This window comes from Chaetodon trifascialis, chromosome 22 (genome assembly GCF_039877785.1).
Source record: "Chaetodon trifascialis isolate fChaTrf1 chromosome 22, fChaTrf1.hap1, whole genome shotgun sequence".
NCBI lineage: Eukaryota > Metazoa > Chordata > Actinopteri > Chaetodontiformes > Chaetodontidae > Chaetodon > Chaetodon trifascialis.
The window spans coordinates 7,832,940-7,849,437 of NC_092077.1; the positions used below are offsets into that span (position 1 = coordinate 7,832,940).

The 16,498-nt window shown below is 44.0% G+C and overlaps 1 protein-coding gene across 1 annotated transcript; it reads right to left on the bottom strand.

Moving 5' to 3' along the window:
• Window positions 1–12,459: 12,459 nt before the first annotated feature.
• Window positions 12,460–16,475, bottom strand: LOC139350390 (mitogen-activated protein kinase 12-like). The gene is made up of 12 exons (XM_070991728.1): window positions 16,136–16,475; window positions 15,247–15,376; window positions 15,095–15,153; window positions 14,906–15,017; window positions 14,711–14,740; window positions 14,141–14,188; window positions 13,935–14,049; window positions 13,770–13,841; window positions 13,447–13,526; window positions 13,279–13,357; window positions 13,015–13,188; window positions 12,460–12,687 (listed from the first exon to the last, which is right to left on the bottom strand). Exons 1-12 carry the CDS (start codon window positions 16,252–16,254, stop codon window positions 12,623–12,625), a joined length of 1,083 nt encoding a protein of 360 aa, XP_070847829.1. The 5' UTR covers window positions 16,255–16,475; the 3' UTR covers window positions 12,460–12,622.
• Window positions 16,476–16,498: the final 23 nt, after the last annotated feature.

The following is a 16,498-nucleotide window of genomic DNA, read 5'->3' on the forward strand; positions in this document are numbered from 1 at the left end:
CGTGTGTGCTGACTCAGTTGTTGACTCAATAACAACAGAAGAAGATTGTTTATAACTCAGAGTTTTGTAATCTCAAATGTGTCACACTGGTGATGAATTAACACTGTAATCAGAAAGCATGCAGCAGCTCATTGTTTATTAAGGATAATAGTGCATATTGTTTGCCAAGACAAATGGGAACATGTCATGGAAGGATTTTCTTAAAGCCTAAAAATGTATTAGTCTAACACACAGTCCACAAGTCCTTTTTCTATACATCTCTAATCTTGCCCAGGAAGAAAGAAGTAGGAACCTGTCCCATAATGCACTGCACTAAAGGCAGGGAAACACCCTTTTCAGGTCACCAGTCCGTCACAGTGTACACAATGCTTGAGCAAATACAGCTCTACACATAGAGTTAAGTGTCATTAGTAAAAAGATTACCAGAGTGTTTGTAGGTCAGGTTCTCCCAGGGTCTCAACATCCACACCAGTTTGGATCTGCGGCACATAAATTAGAGTTAAGACAGATAATAGCTATGAACTGTGTCTGAACACACTCTGACAACAACAGCGTACCTGAGACACTCAGAGTTTCGTTGACCATCGCCATCTGTCCGGTCAACGTGTTCTCAGCTTGGCAGCTGAAGGACTCTTTGGAGAGGTAGTGGTTCACGGTGATGTCAATCGCGCTTCCCGTCATTGTTTTCCCATACAAGGTCCATGTGAAGCTGCAGGGAGGAGTGCACTCGGCCGAGCACGTAAAGCTCGCCGTGACCCCTACTTCAAGGGCATCTGGTCCTGAGATGATCACATTCTTTGGCCCATCTGCAGGAGAAGCAACACAAATACAACCCACTAAAACTCAAACAGGTGGTAAAAGGCATCATCCCTTCCTTTAACCCCGGATATTGGCCTACCAGGCACCACCACTGTGGTCTCAGCTGTTCTGTTTGTCTTTGTCACCGAGTTAAAAGCCACACAGGTGAGGGCGGCCTCGTATGGAGGTGTTACAGGTGTGAAGAGGATGGAGGCGCTGGTAGCCAGGAGCATGCTGTGGTAAAACCAGGTGACGGAGCAGGCAGGGAAGCAGTCAGCCAGACATTGTAGCTCTGTGGTAGATCCAGGCAGAGCGAACGTCTGCTCACCCACAGGCCCTTTGTTGGGTTTCACAATAAGCACCTCATCTGGGCCGTCTGGAAAATGTAAGACACCTTGTTTGAATACTCAGCTCTGACTGGTTGTTAGGACTCTAAATTACCAGCCTTATAGTTTGCCATTTTAGACTAAGACATGGTCTACTCACAGTTTACTTGCATCAGGTAGCCAACAGACGTGATGGGACTGCCACCATCAACTACAAATGAGTCGTAGTAGAGTGTGTTGTTTGCACTCTGCAGTACCGAACACTGGTACACCCCTCCGTCCACTTGCAAGAGAGGACTGAAGGACACTGAGGTGTTGTCAGGGGAGAAACGCACTCTTTCAGATGCCACGATTGGCTGTTTGTTCTTGAGCCATGTAATGGAGACTGGGTCCTCAAGGCCAACACACCGCAGAGAGAAAAGCTCACCTGCAACTGGCAGGGTCTGGGAGGCGGGACGCACTGAGAATGGGTCTGTGAACAAAAATTCAAGTGACATCAAAACTGATGAGCATGCAAGGCTCCTCCACCATAACACATGAAACCAATGCAAAATTTGTTCAACGTCATTTGGGAGCAAGACTCACCGATGGCAGTGAGGTTCTTGGTGACAGCAACAGTGGCGTTAGATACCATGTTAGTGACCTCGCAGGTCAGAAGTTCAATTTGAGAGTAGTCACTAAAAGTGATCTCCAGGCGACTGGCAAACTGATGCACAGTGGACGTCTGGGTTGGGTCGCCCTGGAAAGTCCTGCCCATGGACCTCCATGTGAACGTACAGGATGGAGTGCATGTGGCAGAGCATGTGTATGTGTACTGTTTGCCCATTACCACTGCGCTGTCACCAGTGATGATGATGTTGGATAAACCTAGAGGGACATATAAAAAGATATTTGAATTTATGAACAAAACATGATGTCGCAGTTGCTGAGCTTACCCACAACTGACCCAGAATTTCAAAGTGAATTGATGCAAGGTGCAGATTATGTTGTCAGTTGTCAACACAAAGATCTGCATTAATGGTGCAGCGTTTTAAGCTTGGTGATTGGATGTTTCTTGCCAAAAATCCACCTTGCGAGTCATAGTTATCTCAAAATATTTGTACCTACAGGCTTGGACCTTTGAATTTATCAAAGAACCGGATATTTTCTAATGGGGTTTTAAGTCTTATGCACTGATGATTTCTGATGAGCTTTTCGTCATCGTGTTAAAGGCATAGAAATGCTCCAACTGTAGGTCAAACAACATTGTTTATTTCTGGAATCAGTGGTGTGCGGAAATTACTCATCCCACTTCACAACTCTACTGATTACAACTCAGCAGTCATTTCGTTCACATACCTGACACCCGCACAACCAGAGACTTGGAGATGTTGAGATGTGAGACGGTGTCCTCAGCCTCACAGATCAGAGTTCTAGCACCAGCAGATGGAGAAACTGAAATGGTTTTGCCATGTGTCATGCTGACCGTCCCCTTGTCCGAAACAACAGTCCAGGTGTAGATGCAAGAGGGGTAGCAGTCGGCTGAGCAGGTGAAGTTGGATGCGACTCCTGCGGTCAGAAAGGCTGGACCACTGATCTGCATGTTTGATGGTCCAGCTGAAATGTTGGAAATAGATTTGGTTAAAGCTATTGCTCCTAAAAAAACAAATACACTCAAATTAATTGTCTCCTTATTACCTGTCATTTGCAGCATCTTCTGGACAGCGACTGATGCCCCTGTAGCAGGATTGACTGCCGTGCAGATCAGGTTTAGCGTTGGCTGTAGCTCCCCTGGCTGCAAGCTCAGCTCCGGGCCCTGAGAGGTGATATTACCCCTGGTCCAGGTGAAATGGCATGTTGGATAGCAACTGGCTGAGCACTGGAAACCATACAGTACTCCCAGTGTCACTATGTCGACCCCACTGATCACCACTGAGGATGGCCCGTCTGCAGGCGCAGGTAGAGCCGATAGATAAACAGATAATTTTTTTATTCAACAAGGAGAAATCTTTTGCCAGTAAGTAGTGTTTGAATGAAAGCTGTTAATCGTGAGTCAATTGCACTTAAGTTTACATTAATGTAAAGCAGTTTCTTTATAATGTGGGAGGTCACTAGATATAATTGGACTCCATTCTATATGCAGCACTGCTGTAAAATCAAAATAAGTCTCTTCCTTTTCCAGAGCTCTTTATGGTGAGGGACAGATATAAGGATACTCATAAGACCATGACTGAGTGCCACTGTGCTTAAGGGCACTACCATGTTAGAAAGCAGAAAATATTTCTTTCTTTCTTTCCTTGTTCAAACTTTTTTGTAGCCACTTCACCTCTCGGTTCACTTCATTAACATGTCTGACATCACTGTCTCACTGCATAGTGACGTGACTGTGATGATCCTTGTATACTCACAGTTTACTTGCATATAATAGCCAACAGAGTAGATGGAGGCTCCCCCCTCTGCCACCACACATTGGTATAAACCATCTTCCACCTGCAGGACGGGACTGAAGGTCATGGTGATGTTGTCAGGAGATAAATGCACTCTTTCAGACACTGGCATTGGGAGTTGGTTCTTCAGCCATGTTATGGATGCTGGACTCTGAGAGCCGACACACTGCAGAGAGAAAGGCTTGCCTGACACCGGCAGGACCTGAGAACTGGGAAGCACTGAGATGGGGTCTGTGCAGAGAGAACATTCAAAACACCAAGCATGGACATGAAAGACATGATGTGATTAGTTTCTTGATAGCAATTTTCATTCAAACGGTGGGAGCAATATCACAGACTCACCAATGACAGTGAGGTTCATGGTGGTGCTGAGAGACGCATGAGATACAGTGTTTGATGCCTCACAGGTCAGAGGCTCAATTTGAAAGTAGTCACTGAAAGGGATCTCAAAGCGAGTGTCAAACTTTGGCTCGTCCTCCTGTTTCAGGATGGGAATCTGGAATTGGTCACCATAAAAAGTCTTGCCCATGTACTTCCACGTGAACGCACAGGATGGAATGCATGTGGCAGAGCATATGAACATGTACTGTTTGCCCATTACCACTGTGCTGTCACCACTAATGATGATGTTGGATAAACCTAAAGAGGGACATATAAAAAGACATCATTAAATATTATTATCCATGAATGAAACAAGAAGCTTGAATCAACCCGGTGCTAAGGTGCGATTTGCCTAAGTATGGAGGTTTATTACATCTCAGCCTTCATCAGCAACCAACGCAACAGCCACAGAGATGGAATATGAATCAACCAATGCATCTCTCACTCACTCCCATCATGTATAACCAAACTGCTTTAACAGCAGTCACACACATCTCTCATCCAATGAACAACTGAATGTTTGTTGCTTTCTGTTAAACTTACTGATTGTTTATTCTCATTAGAGGTTAAGGTCATTTACATACTTGGCACCCACAGAGACAGAGTCGTAGAGATGTAGAGGTGTGACACGGTGTCCTGAGCCTCGCAGACCAGAGCTTCCGAGGCGACAGTACTCGCAGGTGGAGTGACAGAGATTGTGTTGCCTTGCGCTGTGCTGAACGTCTCCTCATCCAAGATGACTTTCCAGGAGTAAGTGCAGGAGGGGTAGCAGTCAGCCGAGCAGGTGAAGGTGGCTGCAGCGCCGACAGTGAGCATGGGTGGACCGCTGATCTTTACGTTTGATGGCCCAGCTGAAAAGGTTGGAGATAAATTCAGCTGAAGGTAGCGCTGCTGATGGAAGTCATGAGTTTGAATTCACTCTGGTCTTTCATACCCGTCACTTGCAGCACCTTCTGGACAGTGACTGACTTCCCTGTTGCAGGGTTGACCACGGTGCAGGTCAGGATCTGTGTTGGCATGATGTGCTGGAGGTGCAGCCTCAGCTCAGGCCCCTGAGAGGTCACATTACCCCTGCTCCAGCTGTACTGGCAGCCAGGGGAGCAACTGGCCAAGCACTGGAAGCCATAATAGATTCCTACTGTCACTGCATCAGCCCCACTGATGACCACTGAGGACGGCCCATCTGCAGGAACAGAGAGAAGCTTTTCCAACTATTCAACTTGCAAAAAGGAACTGAAGCCTCTGAATGTGAGAAACGAGCAACATCTGAAGGTCATCAGAATTAAAAGGATCTTACATGCGGTTTCCACCATGGTTCCCTGCACCTCCATTTCACAGGCAGAAAAACCTTGGAAAGTATTAGATAAAAATGACCCATGTCAGTGTAATAAAGACTAAAAATGTGTTAAAATACCGAATGACGCAAGTGCATGATGAGCCAGCAGCCTCTTACCTGCCAGGCAGGTGAGCAGCAGCAGGCAGGCAATGTGATGAACCATGGTGCTGCAGACACTCTGAACAACTATACACACTCATGTAACTAAGCGCACTCTTATAATGCGTGGGGGAAAAGGCCTTGCCCACTGTTATCACCCACTTATGCAAAACACGGACAATAAAAAGACCCAGGGTTCCTGGTGCAGGAGTGCAGCACAGTTATCAGCTGGGTTTATTCTCTACAGAGGGTGTGCATGCAAGCGTCGTGTGGTTTTGTCTTCTGTGGGTTGTGGTTGTTTCTTTTGTACCTGTAGTGTTAATCCAGGGCAGATAATGAGGCTCTCTCTCTTTTTCATATCTGCCGGTGGTTACAGATGTAAGACTTTAAACTGAATTTATCACAGCCTCTCGATAGAATACAACTCCAGCTGTCCGCAAGATCTGATCTGACCTTTGGGTTTCTGTTAATGTATTTACCTTTTTCTTAATACCTCTGCTGCGTGCTGCCTCTGTGGGAAGTCAAAGCTAAGCTAATAGTAAATTGAATGTCAATATTTATATGCTGTCACCTCAAATAAAAGAGTATAACAAGCACTTTTTTCTTCTTCTCAATGAATACATTTGCTCTACTGAGGCTGCAGCAAACAAAATTGAAGTTTTCATACTGTTACCTTTGTTTGCTTGTTTGTGAGCTTTAGATTTTTCATGAAACTGCAGTTTGGGTGAATCTTATCTGTACTGTTATATGTTATATTCTCTTGAAAAAGGATTTTTAGATACATAAAATTTTTCTCAAACATTCTTGAGAGTCCGTCCATCTCTACTATCAAATGCCCAACAGAGGTAGCGCCAGTGATGAATTAAACCTTAGAATAACATCTCTGGTGGCCATTTTTTATTTATTTATTTATTTATTTATTTATTTTTATCAGAGAAAAAAGGAGCTCATGCCACACTGAAACACTTCTCAGAAAGTGTTTGTCAGTGAACTGATATGAACCCTGGGTGTGTCAGTGCAACAGCAAACTTGCATCTCAAGTGTCATTAAGCTGTCCTTCCAGTTGAATTGCATATGAGTGAGACGTTTGAATATGTAGGATTAACATCAAAACGTGAGTTCTTTCTATACTGGTAGTTGACGTAATGTATAATCCTGGGCATCACACCACTTAAATACAGATACTCAGCGGTGCACCATCACCATCCAACCTGCAGGGGGAGCCAAGGCTGAGTCAAGAGCACCAGATCAATTTCATGTCCTCACAAGACTTCTGGAGGAGTTTGAAGCCCCTACACACGCCCATTTGATCACACTTGTTATCGTGGATCTAATGACAGCTTTATGGTTTTTATTGGTTCATTAGGTTTAATGATCTTTGGTCATTTCCAGCATAGCCTCACCCGACAGCCTGAGCAGAAGTCCAACCGAAAACACCTGCATTTAGTTCTCAAGCCCTCAAGCGATCCCTCGCTTTCACTGGTAGGCATGCATGTTTTAAAAAAGCTGAGGGTTAAATCGATAGTTCAAGCCCATAGTTCTCCATAGAATCATCAATGAGGTTCAAGGCAAGGGACAAAGCCTGAGCTCCAGCGAGGCGTGCTGATGAAGCAGCCCATTGGCTGGTGAGGTGGCTGCAGCACCCCCTCAAACCAGGCTTTATAAAAAGCCTCAACAGCTAAAAAAAAAAAAAAAAAAAAAGATAAAAAAGTGTGGCACAGACTTGCAGCAGAGAGAGATGTGATATGAAAACTTTCTTTGATCATGAGGCTGAATGTGACTCCACAGATCTGTGGTTTAGCAGTGAAGCATATGAACTTCACTGGAGAGTATTAACAGTGACAAACAGACACATAGATCCAGCTTTGCTTGCCTCCTTTATGCATCCAGTATCCTCACTATGCTGCATTATTCTAACCTGTGATGAACCCGTCAGGGGTCACATTTCAACCGCCACAGGTTCTCATGCATTAGTTCCATGTTGTTGACTGTGTGGCTGCTTTGACATCCAGAATGTTGGTGTTCAAGTTTAACAAATTAGTATGATTTTATGAAAATAACTGTGGATTTCACTGTGGATTTAAAGGCATCATGTAGCTAAAAACATCTCATATGGCAGACAGATAGGCCTCTGTGTTATGGCTGATGCTGATTATAATCTGATTAACAGCCTCAGAACCACCACTCAGCAAATACCTTGAAATGTTGACTCGATTGTGCTTTGGAGATCTTATGACTCAAACAGTCCATGGATGTGTAATGTGACATGTTGATGGTTTGTTTTCATGAACGCCCGAATGGTGCCCCACTTTAAATGTTGCCTCCTCAGTGAACTGTGGGACAGTATTATCTACTTTCCCTTTGTAAAGAATAGGCCTGTGTATCCTACGATAGAGGAGATATGAGGGGAAGCACTGAGGCACCTTTCCTGAGCATTTAGACTATTTGAGCAGCTGCCACTTAGATACTTCTGGGTCATTTCACTCAGTAAGGAACCTTCTGAAGCAAAAAACACTATTCAACCAGAGCCCTGGAGTCATTTGTTAATAATCAGCTCAACTAATTCCTCTCAAGAAATTCTGTGTAAAGTCCACACCAACTTGTTTTCAGAGCTAAACATAGTACTGTCACTGCTATTGCTTTGGTTAAAAATGATATTGTATCTGCTCCTGACAAAGGGAAATTGTGCTGTCCTATTTGTAGATTTAACAAAAGCATTTGATGCCGTTGATCATGCTGCGCTCCCACAGAGGCTTTGTGATACTGCCTCTGACTCTGAGTCCTGTAAATGGTTTCAGGACTAACCATCTCACATTTTGGCTGCCATCTCTAACAGGAAGACATGACAGGCATTGGTTCCTATCTACTTTCGAATCTTTAAAGGCAACATGCTCCCATCGTCATTATTTGAGCCATTCAAGTGATTGGCTAATGCTCCAAGTCCCATGTGGAAGCTGCTACACTGACATGAGTGTGAGAAGGTGTGTTTTGTACATATTTGGCATCGGAAGAAAAAGTCAGCCACGCAGTAAAGAGTTATCAGTGCATTTTATTTACGTGTAGGCATGAAGTTTTCACCATTTCAAATGTACGAGCGTGGAAGAACCTCTGACATTACATGTGCGCACTCTCTCCTGCACACATTGATGTGTAATGGCTCCTCCACGCCCACTAAAAAGTGCAAACAGGGTTCAGCCCACTGTCAACATGTGAAACAAACGCAGCATGAGATCACTGGTACATGAGTCAGTACTTCTCCACAACTCAGCTGCCGTTCCTCATCACAAATTCATGAAGAAAGACCTGACAGAGACAGAGAGACAAAGAGGGAAATGATTTTTAGGATGCCAAGAGCAATGAATCTGTACCTGCTATCCCAGCAACACTAACTGCACCAGATGATTAAAAAAAGTGACATAAATTAAGAATACAATTAAAACACAACTAAAAGAAGCATGTTTCTGGGGTCATAAGTGCTACATGCTACAGTAAGTGAGCCCTACAGCAGTAAACAGCAGAAATGATGAAGGCCTGCAGCAGCAGAGCTGAAGTCTGTTCAGGACGAGTTGACAGGTTAGAATCTGACCCTGGACACAAGAAAAGAAACAAATGCAGGTCAAATAACAGCAGGCGGCATTCATATGATGATAGTAATAATACACTTTATTTTTATAGCACCTTTCAAACAGGAATTGCAGCTCGAAATGCTTTACAACAAAGAAATTAGTTGGAAAAAAGAAGGGGTTAGTGTTAGTTAGATAACAAAAGTAAGATGGAATAAACAAAAATGAAGACAATGCATAACGAGATGTAAAATGAAACCACAGAATGAAATAAATGCATAGAATCAAGCATTTTAAGTGGAGTGCAGCAGTGCATCAATGCGAGGCAAAGCACAAAGGTTTCAGGCCTGTATCAGGAAGAGGATGTTAGTTAAAGGCTAAAGTGAGGAGAAAAGTTCAAATATTCAGTGAGCTGCTTTCCTGATGTCTGCAGGTGTTCCAGAGCTTTGGGGCGTAATAGACAAAGGTCATCCCCAATTTTCTTTTGGCTGTTGCTGGAAACCTCCAATAAACCAGCAGCAGATGATGGCAGATCTGAGGTCTGTTATTTTCTTCATGGATTCCCTTTCAAAAATTTTTTTTGTGATGTTGTAAGATCAGATTCATTGAACCATTTTCTGGCTTATCTACCTGTTATCTGGACAGTTTTTACGGCTGCCGCTGTCTTCCTCGAAGCAGTGTTTTGTGCCTCGCACTTGAGAGTGACAGATTTAAGCGGACGATCCACTCTCATCTCAATCACATTGCCCCTCACAGTCTGACTGTTCACGGACAACACGTAGCGACAAGAAGGCAGACATTCAGACGTGCACACAAACTTATAGTTTTGGGCAATATCTATAATGTCTGGGCCTTTGATTTGAATCTCTGATGGACCGGCTGAAAGAAAGAAAGTCAGGACAGATTGTTACTGAGAAAATGCTCATCAGCTGTACTTGATTAAACATCAGCATGCAGGGCTGTGCAGCCGCCGTCGTGCAGCTCTTCACTTACCTGTCACAGACAGGTTTCGAGTCGCAGAGACGAACAACCCAGACACGCTATTGATGGCTTTGCAGGTGAGCTTTTTGAAGCTGTCTCCCTCCTGAGGAGTGATAGAAATAACATTGCCTTGACCACTAATCCATGGGTCTTTATCTGTGCCCCAGGTGTAGACACAAGATGGCCGACAGTAAGCGTGGCAGCTGTAGGTGTGGGTCACTGCAGTGTTCATCAAATCAGGGCCTATGATGGAAACGTTGGCAGGTCCAGCTAAGGTGGGAAACACAAATATATGAGTCTTTAGAAGGGAAAGACATTCGCAGGGCACAGAAAATGTGGATTATTCTGTCCCTTACCTAACACTTGCAGTTGCTTTGTTGCCGTGGCAGTCTGCTGTGTAGCATCATCTGTGGCTGTACATGTCACCTTTAAAGACTGCATCCAAGTGGTCACAGTGAAGGCCAGCACATCGCCCTGACCCTGGGCGCTCTGTCCATCCAGACATATAGAGTAGGTGCACGCAGGGCAGCTGCAGTTACATGCGGCGCTGCTCGGCACGCCCACAGTCACGTAGTCTGGGCTGTTAACTGTACAGCTGAAGTCCAGTCCTTCTGAAACCGATGGGTTTTTACAGTTGCACCAATAGCACCTTTGATATAAGCTTTATTTGGAATTTAAGTATAAAGTCACTTACCCGCTTCACTGTAATCACGTCCAGGGGTCTCTCCATCTGTTGAGAGTACAGGCTGAAGGCCTACACAGTCAATGAAAACAGTATTTTATTGTTTTCTGAAACACGATCTGGTAGTAGGCATCAAGGTTTACTCTTTGCCTTGATTACTAAGCCAGGCTTAATTGACACAAATGGAAAGTTAAATACATAAACAATAAAATGCACCTTTGCTCAGTTTAACAGTCAGCTATTTTGCTGCTGTACATCCTTGGTCCACTATATTTTAATGATAGCTAGCAAACATTTTTGAGTCAGTTGCTAATTTTACGACTCTTTTATATTCATGCTACCCGTGAACTATGTGTTAGCATTTATCATCATCTCATAATTGTCCTTTGTGGCTATACTGGCCACTGGTAAGTAAATGCTACACAGGCTTGCAATGGGAACAAAGTAAAATACCACATTACATGTCCAGCATCCAAAGTCTTAGTGAAAGAATACAGTAATATTATTATATACAGCCTACTTTATGTATCAAAACTAATAGCACTCATTATGCAGCAAAGTATCCACTGTGAGTGTGCAGCATATATTGAATTATTGGCAGAAGCTGCATTTTCTGTTGGAGCTGGTCGAGGTGGAGCTAACTGTGACTGCTTTAATAGTGGTGTGTAGTTTAATGTATAACAATGCTCCATATTTTGAAAGTTAATATTTTTGCTAAATAAAATCATCATCTGCAAAGAAACTGAGAACAACAGCTTTCAAATATGTGTTGTGGAGGATAAAGTACTTCAGTAAGTGTAAAGGACGAGAAGTTTAAGTCCCTTGAAATGGACAAACTCAAAGAAAGCACAGCGACATTGTACTGTAATTTATGATCTATCACATTTATAGGTCATTTTTCCTCGAAACACAGTGAGAGGAGTTTCCCCAGCGACCATTAGAATCAGTCTGGCAGCATTCAAACGCTGTTCCAAAGCACCACAACTAAAATTTGACTCTGCACTCATATTTTTGTTTTTCAGAAGGAAAATTCTTGTATTACCTGCCAGAAACAGCAGCAACAAAAGTCTGCTGAGATTTGAGAGTCCTCCGTTGTGTTTAGATAGATAGATATTATCCATTGTCCCGAAAGACTGTGTGAAAGTGTGCAGCCACCAGGAAATAGACAACTGGCAATGTGCAGTCAGTCAACACCAGCAGGGAACAAGCTCTTATCAGGGAAAGCTGGAACTGAAACATATCTGCCTTGTTAGTCACTCAATGGAAAATCCATTACTTTTAAATGATGGCAGATCAAACTCTGTCCAATGTGACTCACAATGGTCTTAGAAAGGTTTCACCCTGACTTTTTGCCGTTTGTCTCCAGCATCTAATGGATTTCAATTTATCTCTATTTGCTAGTGATTCCTGGTTTTCCAGACGGGAGCCTATGGCACAGCTCGCTTGTACAGTCAGAGTGGAGGACGACCGTGAGGCAGCGCTCCATTCTTTTGGCGTCTGGCTTATGGAGTGCTTTGGAGATTGTAGGATGGTGTAACTGTTTGGAGAGTGTCCCAAATAGGGGAATGCCACAGGTCTGCTCACTGTAAAAGTGAACGTCCTACAAAACTGCAGTAATTAATATGATATGTGTGACCACATTATTCACTTCTACAATCCCAGCATTCACCTTGGTCCTGTACAATAGGCGACATTGCCCTTAGCTCCAGAAATACATTATCAGAATAAACGCAAACAGACAAAACTGCGACACAATGAAACTCTGACTTTAAGGAAGCTGGAGCAGTTAGCGTGAATTTAAGCATGTTGTTTGTGGATGATGGACAAAATAATGTGGCACACAAAAGAAATGACAACTGTGCCTCTTAATTGAGAAAATCACATTTATTGAAAGCAAACAATCTAATAATATCCATTACTCCTACAAGAACAAAACAAAGTCAAGAAAATATTATTTTTGGGTGCAAGTGTGTACGTGCGTGTGAGAAAGCGTGCTGAGGTATGTGTGCATAATTTGTGTGTGTGTTCACTTAAAGTGACGTCTCTCTGGAGTCCCTTGGCGGCCTGAAGGTCAGTATTTCTGTGAAAGTGTGACCTGCACAAACACAGAAGGGAGGATTATACATCAGCCATTCCAAATCATGTCAGTGTCCTACTTTCAGACCCAGCTTCAACCCCTCCACCTTTTCTCCGACGAACCTGTCGTTTGTTCTGTTACCTCTCCTGTCGCACCTGTAGAAAATGGCACCTTCTGTGTATTATTAAGAGTTCAAAGCAGCACAGAGTGAGATCTTCAGTGACCTCCTCTGGCAAGCAGCAGGTATGGTAACACTGAAAGAATACCTCTGGTGCTAATGTTCTGCAGCCAAAAATATTGGTGAGGGCAGCTTAAAATCTAAATTCAGCCTCTCTACTCTCTTACGTTTCCACTGGTCCAGCGGCAGGTCGGTGTTGTCCATGGTCTGATCATAAGGCAGCGCTTCGGTCTCCTCCTCTGCATCTCTGAACTCACTGAAGAAGGGCAGGTCGAGCGCCTCCGAGGCGCTCACCCTCCGCTCAGGGTCCAGAAGCAGCATCTTTTCCAAGACACTCACTGCTGTGTTACAGATGCACATATCAAGGTTAGCATGACAGGGTTCAGTCCACCGACACCTGGGTAAACTGAAGAACAGAGATCTATACGTACCATTTGAGCTAGCTTTGGAGAAAATAGAATGCAAGTCTTTTTTTGGCACTTTGGGTAGACTTCTGATGTAGTTTTTGGCCTGTTGAGAGAAGAAGTGGGATGAGGGATGACAAAGGCTTTTGTGAGTGTATCTTTGATATGTGAGTTGAATCTCAGGGTATGACTTACATCTTGGCTCTGCAGCTTCACAACAAAGTCAGCTGCTGGGGTTCCTGTAATCTTCATGATTTCTCTAAGCTGGTCCAGGTCTGGCAGTGGCTATGGTCAAGTATCATCATGCATGGATTTTTTTTACTAAATGCAAGCTTTATATTCAGTTTATAATGCTGACAGGAGACAATTAAATTATAGCTACTTCTCTTTATTATGGAAGGATTTCATTGTTTAGTGTAAAAGGCCAGCTGGCCAGCATCCAGCCAGTTACTTCTTGCAGGTTTGGCACAGTCTGCATAAGATAAAACCAAGCCGGCATTGATGACAGTTAAGGATACGATCATTTCCTTTGAACAGCGGCTTTCCCAGCAGCATCTCAGCCATAATACAACCCGCCGACCAGATATCCACTGCAAGAGAGAGCAAATGTCAGCTTTCTTGTCGAATCAGGGTTATGAAATATGTCTCTGCACCTTTCTCTGCACTCCTGGGTGAGAGTTTACCGGTTTGTGTGTAGTGCATCCAGTTGAGGATAACCTCCGGCGCTCGGTACCAGCGCGTCACGACATAACCGGTCATTTCTGCGTCAGCCTGCCTCGCCAGCCCAAAATCAAGAATCTGAAGCAGAGAAAAAGCAGAGATGTAGCATGAAAATGTGTAGATGTATGCGATGTTCATACTAAAATGGCTTTCTGTAAAGTTAGAATACCTTAAGCTCACAGTCTGGGTTGATGGCTAAATTTCCAGGTTTAAGGTCCTGGGGGATACAGAAATGTGAGACAAAGAAGATAACAGTTATACCGTTAGCTCATGTTTTAAAGAAAGAATCAGTTATATTTTACTATCTAAATATGTGGAAACATAATTTTATGATAAATACTTAAATTTAATTAAGATTTTTGCTTCCTGAAACATATTTTAAGGGTATATAGGAACTTTGGATCCCTGAACTTTGACTAAAAGGCTGCTGCCTCTTGCAGGGCTGGTAACAATGAGTGAAATTGAGCCATTCAGTATAAATATTAGACTTATTTCATACAATTTCCTTAGTATTTCAAATTCTAAAACCTTATCTTTGCAATGATTCATTAACTGGGTGGGTAATGTCAGAGATGTAAACAGATGTGGAACATTTCAATCACAAAGTTGAACAGACAGCACATCATTCTGTCTTTAGAGGGCTCCCAGTGTGGGAATCTGGATGAATGGGACTGAGTGTGAAAACCAGCAAGAACCCCACCCCCAAAGCTCATAGGCTGAAAGGTCAGAGGTCACGCACCCTGTGGATGATCCCTGCAGAGTGGATATACTGAGGAGAGAGGAGATGCAGACAACATCAGTAACTTCAGCTGAGCTCTCAAAACAAGTGGACGGTGGGGGAACATGGTGCAAACTGTAATCACATTACTTGTGACACCACTCTAACAGGCACTGTATGGATGCTGGTAATGACTAACATGCGTATATGCGTCACCTTGAGTCCTTTCAGCATCTGATAGACGAGGAACTGTATTCTGTCCTCTGTTAGTCTCTCCAGCTTCATCAGCTTGCCGAGGTCAGTGCCCATGAACGGCATCACCAGGTAACTGTGGACAAAAGGAGTCACTCCAGTGGGACAACAACAGGTTTCACAGTCAGAATTCAGGAGAGGATGGCAACTTACAAGTCACGTAAGCGGTCCAATGAGATTTCAGCAGTGAAAACATCCAGGAGCCCAATTACCTAAAAGGGAGGAACATGCAGAAATTAAGATCACAGACTTTGTGCAGCTTTTGTTTCCATCTTTTCTCTTTTGTTCGTGGAGAGCGTCCTTACGTTCTCGTGCTTCATGTGTTTGAGGAGTCGCAGCTCTCTGTAAGCCCTTTTGGCAAAAAGTTTGGACTGGAAGGGCCGATGAAGTTTCTTGATGGCCACCTGCATCCCTGCCCGGCGATCCCATGCTGAACTGAAGCAGACAGATACATAGGTGTATTATTTAAGCATAAATCAAAAGAAAGTTTGAACATCCAGACCTAAAAAGGCTGTTTTTGGAGCAAAGCTTTCATCCCTGCAGACATTTTTTGCAGCGGGCATTTTAACATGTCTATTAGAAAACCTACAGGTGTAATTAAAAGCATCTGGGACACTTAACTGGAGCAGTGCCCCATTAGTGATATTAATTACACCTGAGCCTGTCCTGCTACGACAAGCCACTGTGTCTGCTCTATTCCTGAAGACAAAGTAGTGGCACATTCTATGCACTTAACTCAGGGTCTTTGACTTCCAACAATGAGACTGGGGGGGTGGGTTTCTTTGTTGACCCTCATCCACACAACACAATGCAATGAGAGGCCCTGCAGAGCCAGCTGTGCAGGGACCAGACCAAAATACCCCACACAAGCGGGTCTGCTGCTGCAGGAATATTGCAGTAGTTTCTCAAGCAGAGGGAAAGTTTCCTTGAGTAAAATATGATCACACTGGCTCATTGTTAGTGGATGCAAATTAAGACACTGCAAACACAAAGAAGAGTATCTTATTTGTTGGTGTTGTGCTCTGAACTGTTTATCTCTAACAGACATGAAGAAGTGGTTTTGGATGAGAATGCATCTGATCGAACAGGATCATTTGTCTGTGAGGCATAAACCCTGGCTCCCAATCAGCTCATCGCAACATTCAATAAATTCCTCCCTGAGCTGTAAAGGAGATGTTTTCCTTCCTAACTCACCACACAGTCCCGTACGCTCCTGTCCCGACCTGCTTCAGGTCTCGGTACCTCTCTGGAACCTCCCACGCGGTTCTGTTGACCTCCTGCCGGTAGAATCCCGTCCTGGACCGCACAGCCATACCGCACCGACTCGACGGGGCTGAGGTCAGGATGAGGCTCCGCTGCGTCCTCTCATGTGAGCACACTGAGATGTTATTTAACGACGCGCAGTCCGAGTGTTTTGTCGCGGAAATTCCTCCAGATGAACCAGCTTGAGCGCTTTGCAGGGTCGGCGAGTCCACCCCCCAACACACTGCCAAACACACACACACACACACACACACACACACACACACACACACACACACACACACACACACATTG

What these genes read in the sequence shown, in the direction of transcription:
- LOC139350390 (XM_070991728.1), bottom strand. Translation starts at nt 16,254, where the DNA reads ATGGCTGTGCGGTCCAGGACGGGATTCTACCGGCAGGAGGTCAACAGA. An exon ending in AGATGCTGAAAGGACTCAAG is followed by an intron (nt 14,741 to 14,905) that starts GTGACGCATATA and finishes CTCTCTCCTCAG; the next exon opens with TATATCCACTCTGCAGGGAT. An exon ending in ACCCAGACTGTGAGCTTAAG is followed by an intron (nt 14,050 to 14,140) that starts GTATTCTAACTT and finishes TCTCTGCTTCAG; the next exon opens with ATTCTTGATTTTGGGCTGGC.